This window comes from Corvus kubaryi, unplaced genomic scaffold, assembly GCF_017639235.1.
Source record: "Corvus kubaryi isolate FWS band 111438036 unplaced genomic scaffold, C.kubaryi_AGA036_p1.0 split1-37355, whole genome shotgun sequence".
Lineage (NCBI taxonomy): Eukaryota > Metazoa > Chordata > Aves > Passeriformes > Corvidae > Corvus > Corvus kubaryi.
The window spans coordinates 1860598-1878207 of NW_024582078.1; the positions used below are offsets into that span (position 1 = coordinate 1860598).

At 60.8% G+C, this 17610-nt stretch overlaps 1 protein-coding gene across 1 annotated transcript in view; it reads right to left on the reverse strand.

Moving 5' to 3' along the window:
- Window positions 1–17610, reverse strand: part of ITPR3 (inositol 1,4,5-trisphosphate receptor type 3) — a 38042-nt gene that overhangs the window by 18923 nt on the left and 1509 nt on the right. Inside the window, exons 2-19 of the mRNA XM_042013362.1 lie at window positions 12753–12823; window positions 9797–9918; window positions 7201–7287; window positions 6915–7073; window positions 6697–6795; window positions 6526–6609; window positions 5320–5466; window positions 5139–5234; window positions 4063–4113; window positions 3449–3591; window positions 3216–3315; window positions 2773–2933; window positions 1975–2116; window positions 1607–1768; window positions 1321–1493; window positions 1112–1231; window positions 532–714; window positions 196–447 (exon numbers count right to left, since the gene is read on the reverse strand). Coding sequence (XP_041869296.1) covers window positions 196–447; window positions 532–714; window positions 1112–1231; window positions 1321–1493; window positions 1607–1768; window positions 1975–2116; window positions 2773–2933; window positions 3216–3315; window positions 3449–3591; window positions 4063–4113; window positions 5139–5234; window positions 5320–5466; window positions 6526–6609; window positions 6697–6795; window positions 6915–7073; window positions 7201–7287; window positions 9797–9918; window positions 12753–12823 — 2352 coding nt within the window. The remainder of the gene's footprint in view (window positions 1–195; window positions 448–531; window positions 715–1111; window positions 1232–1320; window positions 1494–1606; window positions 1769–1974; window positions 2117–2772; window positions 2934–3215; window positions 3316–3448; window positions 3592–4062; window positions 4114–5138; window positions 5235–5319; window positions 5467–6525; window positions 6610–6696; window positions 6796–6914; window positions 7074–7200; window positions 7288–9796; window positions 9919–12752; window positions 12824–17610) is intronic.

A 17610-nucleotide genomic window follows, 5' to 3' on the forward strand; every position in this document is an offset into this window, starting at 1 on the left:
CAGCTGGCAGGAGCGCTGCCCAGGCAGCTCCTGAGCCACCGTGACCAGCAGCGATGCTGTGACAGATGGAACCCACTTCCTTCTGACGCCTCAGACCTTCCCAGGTCACTCCACAAACGCTCCCCTGCCACGGTATGTGCCATCCCCTGTCCTGCCCTGTCCCTCAAAGCCACCCCCAGCCCCAGTGTGTCTCACTCTTTGATGGTGATGGCCGTGGGGATCTCCGTCCAGAGCCGTGCAAACTTCACGGGCATCACCAGCTCCTGGGGGTCCCTGTCCACGTGCACGTGCAGCATGAGGTGGCAGAAGGAGGCGCGCAGGTCGAAGGGCAGCATCTCATCTGCCATGCACAGGAAGATCAGGTCCACCCCCAGCTGCTGGGAGATCTCCTTGATGGCCAGGTACTGGCGGTCCAGGCACATGCGGGCAAAGAGCTTCAGCTGGTACCTGCCCAGGGGTGAGGGGGAGAGGGAGTGAGGCCGTGCAACCCTCACGGCCTCACCTGCAGAGGAGGTGCCACAGGAGTGTCACCTGTAGTAGCTGAGGACGTTCTCGTCGTGGGCATTGCCAGCCCGGGCCTCCTGCGCCAGCTGCCGGATGCTTTTCTCGTGGTGGTCGTTGTTCTTGTCCGTCCAGGTGAGCCAGACCTCCTCCTCCGAGTACTCGATGCTCAGGTACTCATGGGTCTGGGACATCTCCTTCACCGGCCTCAGCCTGGGACAGGAAAGGGCAAATCTGGAGATGCTCCCATGGATGGAGGGGCTGCACCTCAAGGGGTGACAGGGCTGCAGTGGGACCAGGCCCACCCTGTAGTGGGTTTGTTGTAGGGTGGGGAGAAGGTGTTTTTAAGGGTTTTATTTTACTTCTCATTATCCTGCTCTGATTTAGGTAGGAATAAACTTAATTCATATCTCTAATTAGAGCCTGTTTCGGCCGTGATGGCATTTGATGAGGGACCTCTCTTGGGCCTTATCCCAACCCATGAACCCTTCATTAAATTTTCTCTCCTCTGCCCAGCTGTGGAGGTGAGTGAGTGAGAGGCTTTGGTAGCTGCCTGACATCCAACCCATGACAAACCCCAACGTGAAAAACCTCTCCCTTGGCCACTCACTCGGTTTTGATGAGGATGTCGCTGTTCTTCGAGTCCAGGACGCACTTGCAGATCAGCTCCTGGGTGACGGGGATGGCGATGTGGTTGGACACGCAGAGATCCGAGAGATAATCCAGAAACCTGCCGGGGAGAGGCAGCTCTGCCGTGAGGGGGGGGATCCCCAGGGCTCCCTTTTTTCCCCTCACACCCCGCAGAGACCCCACACGCACCGTGGCTCGCGGTTCTTGCGCACCAGGCTGACGAAGGTCTCCACCTCGGTCTTGGTGATGTGCTTCTCCAGCAGCTTGCGGTTGTTGTGCAGCAGGGCCGTGATGGTGTCCTCGGCCAGGATGTCGTAGCCGATCTGCGACTGCATCATTCCGAACTGCTTGGCAATGTGCTCCTGCAGCGGGCAGGGAGGGGCTGTCAGCGATGTCCCCCTGCCCCACTGGGACTGTGGCAGCCCCCCAAGGCTCCCCAGCACGGTGGCGGGATGAGGAGTCACCCCCCCGGCACCTGGTTCTTGCGGTAATCCTCCTGGGAATGCCGGAGCACGCGGTAGCACAGGCGGAACATGTACTGGTAGGGAGCGTTCTTCTGGTCCGACAGCTCTTCCAGCCTCACCAGGGGCCCTTCCCCGCCCTTGTCCTTGAAGGGGGCCTTCAGGATCCCAAAGATCTGCCCAAGAGCAGAGGTCAGTGCTGTGTCCTGCTCCACACCATCCCCCCGTGCATGGCTGGACACCACGGCATGAACTGGAGGCCAGACCCTCCTTCATGGGGTTTTCCATCCCTCTGGCCCTCAGAGTGGCCCTGAGCAGGACAGGACATCTCCACAGGATGTGTCCCAGCCCTGCTGAGATGCAGGGCCCCGGGGCCACCCACCTGCTTCAGGATGTTCTGCTCCCGCATCAGCTTCTGCCGCTCCCGGTTGGGCTTGGTCACCACGATGTCCAGCACGTTCTGGCCATTGTTGGGGACATCACTGACAAAAAACACCAAGTCCTCCAGCAGCTGGATCACGAACCTGCGAAGGGACACGGGGTGAGCGGGCTGGGGGCTGCTCACCCACCCAGACTCGGGTCCCTGCAGCGATGCTGGTGGGTTTTGGGGAACAAAGCGCCTCAGAAACCTGCCAGGGGAGCTGCTGGCTGACTCTCCACTCCCTGATGGAGGCCAGTGGCTGGATCTGCAGCCCCTATGGCTCCTATACATGCCAGTGTGAATGCCTGGGGGCTTTGGTCGTGGCTCACACCAGGGACTTTGCATTTAACGCCTCTGCCCGCATGGTCACCCCCGTGGGACCTGCGTGGGCCAGGCTGGCAGGGCGGACGCCACTCGCTCTGTCCCACAGGGATCTGTGTTTGCTCAGGAAGCACCAAGAACCCACCCACCTAAAAATAATACAGTGACTAAGGCGGCTGCGCCTATCGTGGGGCCATCTCCCTGCCCCTCGGATATTTTCCTAGGATACTTTTCTAGGATATTTTTCTAGGAGGGGCTGGAGCAGGGCTGTGCTGTTATCTGGTTTCCTCGCCGGGCTCCTGCGAGAAGCAGGCGTGGATTGGGGCTGTGGGCAGGGAAGGAAGGGCAGCGCTGGCACCAGCACCAGGCAGGGGCCTCGTCCTGCTGGGGAGCCCTCGGAGGAGCCCAGCACGGCCCCGTCTCCCAGGGGCCTTTTACCTCCGGTCGTTCTGGCTGAGGAAACCCTCGTTCATCTTCTCCACCACATTGGCCAGCATGGAGCTGGCGTCATTGGCAAAGTCCAGGTCCCGGATCTCGGACACGGGCACGGAGACGATGGCAAAAGCTTCTTTGTCCTCTTTGGTGGGGCACGTGCCCAGCTGGGAAGCAACAGCGAAGCAGCATCACACAGACAGGGCAATGTCAGCCACGTCCCCACCATCTGCCACCAACCCCGCTGACATCAGTGACCCAGTTTGTCCCCATCAGAGGGGCTGGGGTGGCCTCTGGCTGACTGGGGTGGGCTCCAGGCTGGTGTCCACCCACCCCTTTGGATCATTCAGGATGTTTCAGTCCCCTGGAGCTGGCAGGGAAGGAGCACCCTAAGAGCTCTTGGGGAAAAGGGAATCAGCCCAGGCAGGGAGGAGGGAGCGGGGCCGTACCATGAGGCGGATGGGCCTCTCCTCATCGATGTCGATGGGCACGTTGGTGCTCTGGATCCAGGTGTTGGTGCAGAGGTGCCGCAGCCTCACGTAGGAGTTCCTGCCAACAGCACAATGTCCTGGCGGGTGACCCCCACAGAGTGTCCTGGAGAGTGACCCCCATGGGGACACGCCAGCACTGCCCCTCCCCCAGCACTCAGCCTTCCCTCCTCATCCCGACCCCGCTGCTGTACCGTGGGACGAAGGAATCCGTCTTCTGCAGCGTGGTGGGGTCCAGCTCGAAGAGGGAGGCGATGTCGTTGCCGTGGGGCACGGCCACCAGCCGGTACTTGATCTTCTCCCCGGTGTTCCTGCGGCTGGCGCGGCTGCTGCCCCCCTGTGCGGTGGGGAGGGGGTCTCTGAGCCCGGCTCGGGGGTCTCCTGCACCCACGGCATCGGGGGGACGCAGCAGAAGCTGTGCTGGGGCTGAGCCTCGCAGTGCCAGGATGCAGGAGCAGAGCACAAGCGGCGTGGATGCACCTGAGCTACGAGGCCCTCCCTGCTCCAAACCTCACCAACAGCAGAGAAAAACCCCCCTGAACGTCCAACTCTCATCTACCGAGCATTCTCCCCTGGCCTGGGGAGCCAACATGCACTGGGACCCCTCTGAGAGGTTTTGGCAGGGTCCTCTCACAGGTGGGACACAGGGACGCTGCTCTAAGTGTGGGGTGGCGATGCTGTGCTGGCACAGTGGGGCCAACTCGGCTGTAGCCCCCTCAGGGGGCTCTGTTTTGGGGCATTTCCCTGCTTTCAGGCCCTGGCTGAGAGCTGGCGTGCTTGGGGCAGCAGCAGCAGCGGTTCTGCTCACCGTGGGTGCTGCTTTGGGCTCAGCCACGTCTCCTTTATAACTTGGGTTCTCCTGAAAAGTTAAAGAGGGAGATGAAAGGCAGCTGTCAGTCCTCCCGCTCGGTCCCTCCAAACCCCTGGGGATGGTGTGTGATCCCTATTCCTGCCTTCCCTGAACACGTCACAGAGAGGAAACCTGCCCGGGTGAGGCTGGAGGATGTGACCTGTGCCCAGTGCACGGTGCCCCAGCGCTGGGAATGGGATGGGAGAGCCCAGGGGAGCAGATCTGGGCTCTGGGTGGCAGCAAGAACTCCCTGGAGGCTCCAGGCTGAGCTCCCAGTGAGCAGCAGCACCAGCCCAGGATGGGCTCAATCAGAGACCTTCTTTCCTCTTCAGGTGCCAACCAAGTGTCTTTGGGTTTAAAGCCATTCAGAGCCCCAATATTTGCCCCAACATTTGCTGTTTTCCATCCCACAGTGACGGAAGGGCCCTGGGGGCTGCCCTTGGGTGTCTTCTCCAGCTGGGGGAGCATCTCTGGGGTGTCCCTGCTGCCCTGGCAGCAGAGCACAGCCCTTGGTCCTGGCAGTGCCAAACGCACCCCACGATTTGACTGCAGCAACTCCTTCACGCCTCCGTCAGGAGGCCTCGAGCTGGCCTTAAATGGGAGCAGAAAAACCTGGCAGGTGGTGCCTCCAGAGCCAGGTTTTGCCCCCATCCCAGGCAAGGCCAGCAGGATGAGTCACGCCCCACTTCCAACTTCCAGTTGGTCCTTTGGCATGGGGTGAGCTCAGAAACACCCCAGCCACCCCCTCCTGTCCCCCTGGGCCAGAAAAGGAGCCAAACCCAGCCATCCGGGCAAGTGAACCCCTCCACTGGGCGATTTCAGGGGGGAAAGTTTGGCCCTAAACCAGGTCAGTGATGACAATATTCAGGAGTTGATGTTTCCTGCGAGCGAGGAGGAGTCGCAGGGGTTCCCAGAACAAACTGGAGGGGACCAGAGCAAGCTGGGCATCACTCCCAGCCCGAGGTGGGCACTGCCTTTGCAAGGGGTGGCACACACCCAGAGCACATTCCCACACCCCTCTGCCATCCCCTTACCTCTGCTGCCAGGTAGTTGCCCGTGGCGAGGTGCTTGAAGCGGTACAAGCCATTCCAGTGCCCGGCTCCCCCTCGGCACGGGTCATGGTGAACCACCTGGGGGAGGCAGCGGAGAGCTCAGCCACGGCTCAGGAGGGACCGGGATGTCCCCAAACACCCTGTCCATCCCCTGCCCGCTCACCTCCACCTCCCACAAGGCGTTGGAGCTGGTGGCCGAGGTGGCCGACTGGCGCAGGGTGGTGCGGAGGAAGACGTGCAGCTTGCCCTTGTACTCGTCACAGGTGAGGAACTTCTCCTGCTCGGCATGGAATAGCCTCACCACGTCCCCCTGCACCGGGACACGGCAGTGAGAGATAAAGAATCATTAAATCTTTCAGCTCCAAGACTCCATTAAGACCAACCTTTCACCGCCATGCCCGCGAAACCATATCCTGAAGTGTCATGTCTGCCTACTCATTTTTGAACACTTCCAGGGATGGTGACTGTCCTGGGGAGCTGTTCCCATGTTTAACCACTCAATCAGTGTAGAAATTTCTCCATGGCTCTCCTGCAAGGCAATGCATCGCCTCTTGTGACCCCTCACGCTGCAAAGGGGATGGGATTCCTGCTGGACACAGCTCCCAGCTGCATGGCAGGACTGTGGGACCCTGCGGACCACAGGACACTGTCAGTTCTTCCCATCCAACCTCCCTGAGCTCTGCTAAAAGCTGCCCCAGGCAGCACAAATGCTCCTCTGAGCCCAGGGGATGGGGCAAAGGGCACCCTGCACTGCCACTGCTCCCATTATCCATGCAGTGACTCCTCTGCTTCCACCCCCAGGAGATAAACGGATGTGAATCCATCACTTCACACCCCTGGAGCAGGCAGAGGCTCCGCTCCTCAACGTGTTTAAGGCATTAACACCCTGGGAAGGGGGATGTGGGAAGCTGGGATAAGCACAGTGCCTGGGGACGAAGGTCTGCAAGATCCTGACGATCCATATCCACCCAGCTGCTTCCTGGAGGACCTTGGCCCCGAACAATAGCTCGGCAGGGAAAGTTCCTTTCCCAGGCAACAGCCACCCTGCTGCAGGGCCGAGCAGCTGCCTATTGTCCCCGCACAAGAAGCCACTGCTGGCACGGCGTGGGCCAGGGGTTGTCCCTGAGTGTCAATTTAACACCCTGAGGCAGAGGGTAATTTGTGTAATTTGTGCCCTTGGCTCCCTGCTGCCGGCAGATCCTAAAATATCCCACTCCACCTCGCTGTGCTGTTCTCCAGGTGGTGAATGCTCCCAGGAATTACAGCCCTCAAGGCAGGACCTCTTTTCTGCCCTTGTCACAGAGCCGAGTGGCTGCTCACACATCCTGTCCCCCCCGTCGGGTCCATGCCGCCAAGCCTCCTTCCTTACCCCTTTCAGCACTTCCTCCATGTGGTCGCAGAACTGCATGAACAGGTTGATTTTCCAGCTGGTGTTACAATTGACCGAGTTCACCTACGGAGCAAGAGAGCGTGGTCACGATCCCGGGACAAAGGAAAAAATGGAAAACGAAGGAGAAACAACAGCCCAGCCCGCCTGTACCTCCTTGCAGCCAGCGTTGTCAGCCAGCTCGTAGTTGCTGGCGTGCAGGGGCTGCCCGGCGTTCACGGGGTTCAGGATGACTTTGTCTCCCACAACTACCTGGGGAGCAAAACGGGAAAAGGGCGAGCGAGGATGAGACCGGCTGGCTGGTGGGGAGCCGAGCCCTGGCACAGAGCTCTTTGCACACCCCTTCAGGGGCTGTAGGGCCCCACGCTCACGTTATCCCCGTTGCTCCTGAGCTTCCAGAAGGGCTGGATGAAGAGCCAGGAGCCCTCGTTGCCGGTGGCATCCAGGGTCACCCGCATGGCGTTTTTCTCCAGCAGTGCTGGCAGCCGCTTGTTCACCGTCAGGTACTTGTTGCTCTTCATGTGCAGCAGCTGGAGGAGTCGAGGGTGGGACAGCTGAAAAGTCCAGCCCCCCTAGGGCTCCCCAGATCCCTCCAGCCCCTTCCCAGATGTGCTGGATCCATGCTGGATCCATGCTGGATCCATGCTCCCCCTGTACCTGGATGACGCTCCCGTACTTCACCACGTCCCCGTGCACCTTCTTGTTCTCCGTCTCGTTCTGCTTCTGCTCCATCTGGGCTGCATGCTGCTCCAAAAGGAGAAATGCTGAGTGTGGCAGCACCCTCCTCCCTCCCCAGGAGCAAATCCCAGCAGGGTCACTCACAGCCTTGGCTTTGGGAAGGATGGGATGGGCTGGGATGCAGGGGGAGCGTCCCTCTGTCCCCAGGGCCACATCATGGAGCATCCAAGAGCTCAGCCCAGGGCCACAACCAGCCCAAGGAAGTCCATGAGGGCTTTAAATCAAGGACTTTAAAAATTAGGACAGGGACAAAACGGCACCAAAATTCCCCCAGGACAGCAGGTTTTGGGACAACACTGAACAAGGATGGCGGGCACAGGCTGGGGAGTGGGGCGAAACACCCACACTAGGGGCTGTGGGGACAGGGAGCTCTTGGCAGCACCAAAACCAAGCAGCCAAAGGCACCGTGGCAGCGGTGCCGTGCCCAGAGATGGAGCAGGTCCAGACCTGCTGCCACGGATGTGTCGGGATGGGTCCCCAGCAGTGAATGGCTCAGCAGCCCCTCTCCAAAACCACAGAGACATTTTCCATGCGCTGGCTCTGGCAGTGGGAGCAGCAATGGGATGTTGATACATGTGGAGCGAGGCAGGAACTTGCTCCCTCAGCAAATCTGGGAATGGCGAGGGAGCGCCGACAGCTCTGGCGCCAGGCTGGGCACAGCCCGGGCAGCTCCAGCCCAGGGCTCCCCCGCAGCTGGGATGGGGAATGTCAAGGGATGGAGCTGGGACAGCATCTGCCCTTCCCCACCCTGCTCTCACCCCTTTCACCTGAGGGCAGAGGAGCTGGGAAACATCTGGGATCACGGCTTGGCACTGTGAGAGAGCATGGGGCAGCAGGTCCTGAGTGCCCGAGTGGGCGAGGGCTCTGAATGTGCCTGGTACGTGTCCCCACAGAGCTCTGGGTGCCACCTGGGGTCACCCTTCCATCCCCACAGAGCTCTGGGTGCCACTTGGGGTCACCCTTCCATCCCCACGGAGCTCTGGGTGCCACCCAAGGTGGCCCTCCATCCTCACAGAGCTCTGGGTGTCACCTGGAGACACCCTCACCACCCTGCTGTGGTGGCTGCTGCCATCAGGGAAACAAAGCTGCTGCCAACAAATCCTGCACTGCTCTGGGAGTTTAACAACAACCTCATGGAGCAACATGGCTCTGATGGGAGATCCGGCACCATGGGATGTCCCAAATCTCCCTCCTGATCTGAGCACCTCCCTCGCCACCAGCCAGCAGGGCTGGCAGGGGGAACCGGCTGCCCCAGGCATGCAAGTTCCCAGGGCTGATGTTCCCACACTGTCCCTGGGGTCGGGTGAGGTGGGGTCTGTCCCCAAGCCCTGGGATGAGGTGTCAGGGATGCCCACGGGGGATCAGGGGGCGGGGAGGACTGGGAGACATCAGCAGAAGGGCAGGAAAGCCCCCACAACCCATCTGAACTGCTTTGGGCCAAGAAAACACAGAGTTTAAACCCACTGAAACACAGCAGAGAGGAGCACGAGCTTGGAAAGGCGACCACGGGCATCGCAGGCAGGGCTTGTCCACTCCAGACCTGGCTGCTCCTGCCTCAGGAAATCATCTCCGTGGGCTGGGAGATGCTCTCAGCCTGTTTATCAGCCTCCCTGATAAGGGGCAGGCTGGAGCCCGGTGCTTGCAGAGCTTGGCTGGGCTGGGCTGAGCTCTCTCCTGCCCCAGCTCCAGCCAGACAGGGAAACACCGGGAGCGGCAGAAAGGAGCGAGGAAACAGCAGAACCTCTTTAGGACAAGCCGTGAGCAGGGTGCAATCAATCAGGCTCAGAAATGAGCCTCTGGGCCCACTCGAGGCCAGGACAGCTGTGATGTTACAACCCCGGGCTAACGGGAGCAGGAAAATGGGGGCTCTGTGTGCCAGTGACCGCGCAGGGCTGGACATGGCAGGGGGCACTGAGCCTGTCCTGGCACCTCCAGGGCAGGACACCCTGTCCTGGCACTGCTGAACCCCTCCTGGCTGAGGCAGAGCTGGGGATGGTGGGGCCGGGGCTGGGCTGGAGGCCCGATGAGATGATTTAGTGAATCTCTCCCCAGCTTCGGTTTTATGAATCATCGGCGGGGCCTCGCCAGCTGCCTGAGGCCGTTGTGTAATGTTTGACGTGGTCCCTGGCCAAACCTCGGGGAAGCCAACGGGAGTCTCTCCCTTCCCCAGCCCTTTGGAGCATGTCCTGGAAGCAGAGCTCCCTCCTGCATGGAGTGTCCCAGGGTGCTGAGGGGTGCCTTGAGGTGCTGAGGGATATTCTGGGGTGCTGAAGGGTGCAGGGCTGTGCTCATAGAGCTCCTCTGCCACAGCACCTCTGCACAAGGAGCATCAGGAGGGTGACACAGCAATGGCTGGGGAGGGGACAAGGGGGAAAGCCCAGCTGGGAATCCCTTCTCATCCCAAACCCAGCTGGGAATCCTTTCTCATCCCAAACCAGCATCACCAGAGGTCTGGATGCCATCGCCCACCCAGCTCGTGGGCACTGCCCACTCTGGGTCCTTTGCTCCTGCTCACCTGGAGCTTCTGCAGCAGCACCACGTCCGCAATCTTGTCCTTGTCCTGCTTGGTTTGCTTGGCCTTCCAGTACTGCTTCTGGGCAGAGTAGCGGTTCATGGGACACACTTTGAAGAGGCAATCTGGGAACAGAGCAGAGCAGAGCCTGGTGAGGCAGTGGCCACCAGGGTGTCCCCAGCAGGGCCAATGTCACCGAGGAGCAGGGACACTCCTGGACTGGACGAGGGACACACAGCGGGGACTGGTGGAGGTCATGTCGCCGTGTGCTGGCTGCTGGATCGGCTTTAAATCAGGATAAATAATGAGTCCAGGAATTACTGCACTTCTTGGACTCGTGATTAGAAGTGTTCCCATCGGAAATGGCTGTGCTGTTTGGGAAGGAAAGCTTCAGGGGGGAGAAGGAGCCCTGACGGAGCCCAGCTGCACCAGAGGAGAGGATCCTGGCGGGGAGGGAGGGAGGGAGGTTGGGACACGAGCAGCCACCTCCACATCCCTTGTCACCCACGGGACACCCTGAGCCTGCAGAGGCTGTGGAAGGACCCTGGGGTGGCTGTGCCATCGGGACACGCACGTCCATCCCTCCGTGACCTGGATCAGCAGCGCTGGATGCTCCGAGCGCTCGCTCCCGCAATCTCTGTGTCAGCAGTTCTATTTCAAACCCGAAAGGATGCGCAAGATGCATCGCAGCTCCTCCAAACTTTCCCTGCGCTGCAGATTGCCCCCATTCGCCTGTTTTCCCCCAGGATGGTGGGCGGGAAGTGCAGACATCCATGGCCAGGCTTCGGGAACCGAAGCAGGAGAGCAGATGTCCGGAGACAACGAGGCCCTCACATCTCCCAACCCCCTTCCCGGGCTGGAGGCTGCGCAGGGCGAGGGCAGGAAGGGCTCTGCAGCCTGAATCGCCCTAATTACGCCTGAAATAGCAGCCCACAAAGTTCAGACACAAAAAAGAAAATTTAAAAAAAAAAAAAAAAGTCCCTTCCCTGGCTGGCCGCGGGCCCGAGGCGCTGGCGAGCGCGTATTTATTTACCTGGGAGTGCCGCTGGGGCAGCGCCGAGCGCGGTTCTCACCGGCTGGGGCCGCTGGGGCCGCGCCAGGTTTCACATTTCGCTTCCCAGCCCTGTTTGCCAATGGCACATCCCGTGCCAGGCAGCCGGAGCCGCCCGCGGGGCCGGGGCAGCGGAGCTGCCGTGCCCGGCTGCCCGCGCCCCCCGCCCCGAGCTCCGGGAGCCGTCTCCATTAAATTGCTAATTAGTGGGAACTGCTGCAAAAGGCGCTGGTGGGGAGCAGGAACCAGGGGGGAGGTAAAAAACCCGGCACGGCCACTCCGAAATGGCTGCGAGTCCAAGGCCAGGCTCAGTGCTGAGCTCGGTTTGGCCAGGAGGGAAACTGAGGCACGGCGGGGGTTGTGCGTGGAAAATCTCCAGCACAGCTTGTGTTGGGAGCCGGAGATTTTGGCATCTGGGCCAAAGCACGGATGGATTTCTGGAAAATGGATTTGGGGGCTGGAAAAGAGGGAAGGTGAAGGAAGCTCCTCTGCCAGCGCTGCCCGACACGAGGAGCTCGGAGGGCGATGTGGGGCTGACCTGCCAGGACCCAGAGTGGCTCTGGGGGCAAAACTTCACACCCAGAGTGGGCTGGGGGGCAAAATTTCACACCCAGAGAGGCCTGGGGGGCAAAATCTCCAGGTGAATCCTTCAGGGAACTGGGGCAGCAGGGCACTGGGGGCACTGGGAGCAGAGGCACAGCTGAGGGTCCCACTGCTCCCTTGCCTGGGAGGGTGGAAGCACCGGATTTGCTTTTCCTGACATGCCTGAACTAGGCTGGGAAGAGCCTGGGCGAGGGGAGAAACCGCAAAAACAAACGAAAAAAAGCAAATAACTGAGAGGTGTCGAGCGTCTCTCCGAGGAGCCGCAGGCAGGAACAGCTCCCAGGTGGGTTCTGGCATTTCCAAAGAACCGTTCGGAGCTGACCTCGGCAGGAGGGTCCTGTTTTCCCAGCGGGAAGCCCCGGCACGACCCGTGTGCGGCTCAGGATAGGGCAGGGTCCGGCCACAGGATGTGGGGACGGCGACAGCGCATGAAAATCCCTTGCAGCCTCTCGCCGGTGCCGCAGGGAACGGCCCCAGCCCGTTGTTTCCCCCTCGCCGCAGGCGATGGCTATCGAGCAGGGAGAGCTCTACCTTTCCGGCCATTAGAACAAACAGCTGGATATCCTGATAGGGAGTGCAACGAGCCGGGCTGAGCCGAAAAACCTGAGTCTGGAAAAGAGATTCAACACCGGCGCACGGCCGGGCAGAGGACGGGGTGGCTGCTGCACGTTCAGCCCCAGGTGGAAGCGTGGGAATGGGATGGGGCTCGCTGGGATTCACGGGGCTGGGGGATGCTGGAGATGCTGGATGGGTCGTTAATTAGACTCGTGAATAAATCAGTGGTGATAACTTCCATGGAGAGCCAGGTCACTGCTTGGTGGGATCCTGAGAGAGTGGAAAAAATGATGTCTTGAGACGTTTTGGGGTGTGTGGGAGGGAAGGAGGGTGCCCAGGGGGATGGGTGCTGTTAAAGCTGCCCTGAGGAAAAGCTGGGGGCACAAGGCAGAGTGGGGAGCCGATATTTAAAAAGACTTATTTAAAAAAAGACATAAAGCGGCAACGGGGGGATGGAAGAAACAGCTGCCCTAAAGCAACCCCAAATCCAACACCACAGTCACGGGTTTGGGGAGATTTCCCAGGTCTCTGCTCCTGGCTGTGTGATCCAGGCACTCAAATCCAGCCGGGATAGGGCCCTTCCCTGAGTGTGGAGCACCCTGAGCACAGGGGGCAGTCAGGAACCAGCCAGCACTTCCCAGGTGGGTGCAGTGGGAGCTGCAATTCCCATTCCCATCGCTGGCGTGGATGTTCAGGGCCAGGACTGGCCCCGATGCCGCTCACGGAGTGACGGAGCTGCCCCAGCCTCACCTCGGAACTTCTTGGGGGGGTTGTCCAGGTCTCCGGCCGCCGGCTCCACCACGCACCGATCGTCCACCAGCCTGAGGGGGACAAAAAGCGGCAGCAGGGTCAGGAACAGCAGGATGGCAGCGGGGCTGAGTGGCAGAGTGGCCACTGGCCCAGAGTGACAAATCCAAAGCTGCGCCTCCTGTTTCCCACCTGTTTCCCACCCATAAATATTTTTTGGGAGCCGAACACACCTTCCCTCGTTTCCCGCTGCTTCCCTGTGTGTTTTCCATCCCTCTCCCTCAGGCACACGGGGCTGGTGCAGCAGTGAAGGACCAGGGAAGGTTCGTGGCAGTCCCTCCGGGCCCTTTGCTCGGTGACAGGTGCCAGAGGGGCCCCTGCCCTGCCCAGCTCCCGGCTGAGCCCAGTTCCCCCCTGGCACACAGAGCTGTTACTGCACCCTTAACCCAGCAAAACCAGGATGAGTCAGCTTCCATTCCCTGGTTTTCCTTCTCTGCCTGGGAACTCTTCCCACCGGGACACGGAGGGTGCAGGTGCTGCAGATGGAGGTGGCAGGGCCCCCCAAACCCGGTTATTAATTATTATCTGATCAGAGCTGCAGGTTCTGCCCATCGGATCACGGCTCTGTCTCCTCCCTGCCCACCTCTGCTTTCCCAGCGTTGAGCAAAATCCCACGGGCTTGGCCTCGGGTGCTGGGGGCTGATCTGGGGATAGATGGGATGTTTCTTTCCAGAGTTACTGAGAGCAGCCAAGCAGAACCCGGCAGAGGGATCTGCCCAAAGCGCAGAGGGGTGGGCATGGCCCGAGGGGCTCCCTGTGCTGGGGCACCCGGAGCTCCGTGCGAGGCTCCTGAGGGAACTGGGTGCTCCAGCAAGACAGGCTGTACCCGCTCGCCCGCTTTCCCCAGCCCCGGGAAGCTGGAGAAGCAGGAGAAACTCTGCTCCTGCCCGGGAGAGCGAGAGAGAAGCGTGTCCCCACCTGCGGAGCGTGTGAGAGGATGCAGGAATGCGCCTGCAGCGCTCTCCCGGAGGGATAATCCATGGTGGGACAGCTCTGTCCCAGGAGCAGCCTGGAGCCAGATGCAGCAAAGACAAAGCAGAGCCTGCGCTGTCCCCTCCGCCCCCAAGGGACTCTCGGTGTCCCCAACAAACAGAACAACCCAAAAATCACTGGAGATGGATGCGCTGCTCTGCAAAGGGCTCAAAACCAGGCAGATCCATCCCACTTGCAGACCCGGCCTCCTTCCCTCAGCCCAGCCGCTCTCTGGAGGAGGGGAGAATTCCTTTCACTCGGCAGAGAGGAATTTGGCCTCGGTGCTGATGGATGGGGACCCCGGTGCTGCCGTGTCCTTGGCGTGGAGGCGTGGGCTGGCACGGGGCTCTGACACCCCTGTGCTCCTCACAGCTCCCTGGGGCCCGGAGATCAGCCTCGGATTTCACATAAAGAGAGAACAGCAATTTGCCTGGTGGCAGCAGAAGCTTCAAAACAATTAGCAAAGACCTGGAAAGTTGGAAAAACCCCAAAGCCACGAGCTGTGGCCAGACAGGGCTGCCCCAGCTTTGCAAAGGCCTGTGGGCAGCAGCACAGGGGGTTTGGGGCTGTCCAAACACCTTTTCCATGGGTCATGACAGCAGGGAAGGAGCCAGGCACATTTCCAGATCCCTGCAGGGCACGGAGCCTTGGGAGGGCGGAGAAAGAGGAAAAGGGGAAAAACCAGAGCGGCTGCACCACCACAGGGGACATGCAAAGCCCCAGCCCAGCCCCGGTGTCACTTGGGGGCAGTTTTGGTTTCTGTTCTGTTATTTTGATGGGAGACAGGGCAAAACAACCCCTGGGATGTGCCTGGGAGCAAAAACCACCGAGGCCTGAGGACACCAATCCACGGGTGGGGCTCAGGGAGTGCAGCCCTGACCCTCAGCACATCCCCAGCTCCCATCAGTGCCCATGGAGGCAGAAGGGCTCGATTCATCGGTGCACTTTAAACCCCCCAAATCCTCCACTCACGGCTGGAGGTCTCTGAGGAAGTGCCCGACCTGCCTGGTTTATTTTCAGCACTGAAGAAAACAGCACGGGAGCCTCCCCGCCCCAGCTGGCCCTGCTGTGGCACTGCCCCGTGCCCGGCATCGCTGCTCCACCGGGCAGGATTAGAGACAGTGACCCGCCAGCCTGGAAGTCTTAATTAGTTAACGATCTCAAGGCAGTTTCAGCATCTTTAATCCCAGGATTACGCACTCGGCAGGAATGCGAAGTGTTCTTTTTGTTAAACTGATACTCCGGGCGAGCATTCCTCAGTTAAAAAATTGCTGAAAATAATAATAATAAATAAAAGGGATTCTGACAGGGTGGACATGAATCACCTGGGAGGCCGCTGGGGCTGGGACACGCTCCCGCTAATAACCGGCATTCCCGCGGTGGGATGGGCGAGGGAAGCTCCCTAAGAGAGCAGCGGGGATGTGCGAGGGCGCCTTGAAAAGGGAAAACGGGGCTGGAGACGTGCAAGCACCGGGAGAAGGATCCTGAGCGAGGCACGAGGCGGGATGCACCCATGGAATGGCATTTGGCCATTCCAAATTCCCCCCCCGGGAGCAGGAGGGGCGGGATCCAGCACTGAGGAGCCCCTCAAGGCGCGGGCGAGCATCTTGGCCGGCTCTTAGCCCTGGAGTCCTCGCCGCGCTTCCAGCGGGGCTTCCTGATGCTTCCAAATCCCGAGCACAAAGTGATTCCCTGGCCCGGGGCCAGCGCGCTTGGCCTCGTGCGAGGCAGAGCCTTCCCCGAGGTCAGGGGAGAAGCAGCTCGTCCAGCGCTGCAGAATCCAGGGCAGCCGGACCCTCCCGAGCCCTCCCCGGGAACGGCGCCGAGCTGGAGCCCGCTGGGCTGGGGAAAAACCTTCCCCAGGTGTGGCACAGGCGATGCCAAGGGGAGCTCGGGCACGCCGGGGTTCAGAGGGGAGCGGGGAAGGAGGGCTCTGGGAGAAGGGAAACCCTACAGAGCCAGGAGAACCCCAGTACCAAGCCCAGCAATCCCAGGAGGTGAGGAAAAGGAGGGGGAGGAGGAAGAGGAGGATGATGAGAGCTCGTCGTTGGCCGTGGGGCCAGGTCAGCCCCTCTGGCACCCGCAGGGTGCAGGGTGGGCACTGCCCCAGGGAGGAAAAAGAACAAAATGAGCAGGGCAGCTACAAAAATGCAGCTTTTTGGTGCTGTGCTGGTGCCAGGAGGGCTCGGACTCCTCCTCCTTCTCCTCCCCCCGGCAGGGACGGGTTCATCCTGACCCGGCGGAGCTGGAGTTACCCTTTAACCAACTGCATCTCCCCGGGCTGCTCCACCCCAAAATCCACCTGCAACCACAGGCCCAGGTGTCACTTCACCTGAAACAGCCGCCTGGCCCCCAGCTGGGTTTGTCACCGACCCTTCCCCTCTGCGAGAGCCACTTCTGAGCCTCTGAAGGGTCCTGGGAGCCTGGCAGGGATAGGGATAGGGCAGCCCGTGTCCCCAGAACCACTTCTGGCCACTCCAACACACCCACCATGTGCCCCAGCCCGCCAAGGGTCACTCCCAGGCCGCTGTGACCAGCCCTCAGCCCAGCTCTCCCTTCCCAGGGCGCTTTTTTGGGCTGATTCAAGCATTTCAGCTGGTTTGGGTCTCTTGGCTCGGCATTCCCACCTAGCCCAGCCTCACCCCCACGCCCCTCCCGGGAAGTTTTTCCTGCTCACGAGACAACACCCACAGCAGAGAGGGGGTGAAAGGGAGGGTTTGTGCCCGGGAGCCCCGACAGAGAGATTCGGGGGGCTGGGAGCAGAGGAGCCTCAGGTGGGGGCTGCAGGGCTCCCCTCACCTTCACCCCACACCCCGGAGAGCCCCGGGGCTGCTCCACAGGGCGCTGGCACAGCGATGTCACAGCAGCCACCCTTAACGTGACACTGGTGACCAGCACGTGGGGACACTCCGCGTCACCCCATAAAGAGAGGATCCCACTGCAGACCCCAGGCGATCCCACAGCCCAGAGCCAGCCCCTCCACAAGGAAGGATGTCAGGAGCGCTTCCGCAGGGCGCCCGCGTGGGCTGGCAGAGCTGTTTGCCTTGCAAATGAGCTAAATAAGGTCCCTGTGGCAGGAGGAGCACTCTCGGTGAGTCACCTGGTCCCTTATCGCAGGAGTGATTTAAGGTGTGGTTGGGTCTCCCGGGTCGCAGGGCACCAGGGAAAACAATTTTAATTTTGGGGGGGGGGGGGGGGAAAGAACCTGCGGGAAGCAGAATCCTGGGAAAGCGGGGCTGCCCAGCAGAGGATGTGCTGGGACTGGGGAGAAGAGGATCTCCAAGCAAGTTCTGCTCTTCAGATGCTTCTGAGGAAGTCTGGAAAAACACCTGGCAAAAAAGGACCAGAGCTGCAAAGGGATCAGAGCTCCGAAAAATCCACATATTTCTTATCGAGCCACTGGGACGTGCTCCGGGGGCACCAACCAGTGCTGGCTCCCTGCGGAGCCTCCTCCAGACCCCGTTTCCAAGAGGCTGGAGCAGTGCTCAGCATCCCCTGCCTGGGGACAGCTCTGGCACTGGGGCAGCTCCAAGGAGACCTCTCCAAACCACCCGTGGGGATGCCCCCGAGGGATGCAGGAAGGGCTGGCACGGCCAGGCTGCACCTGCAGGATCTGCTGCCCGGCGCTGTGGCTGCACACGCGGGGATTCTGGGCACTTCTGCACCCTGCTGCACCGCATTTCTGGGCGGCCAGGTGGAGGGAGCCCCGGTGGGCACTAGCCCAGGGGCCACACGTGCCCGGCGGTGGGTGAGGGACACGTGTGGGCGCAGGTATGTGCGGCTCTGCTGCGGCAGGGGCATGTGGGAGCAAGTGCATTCAGCGCAGATT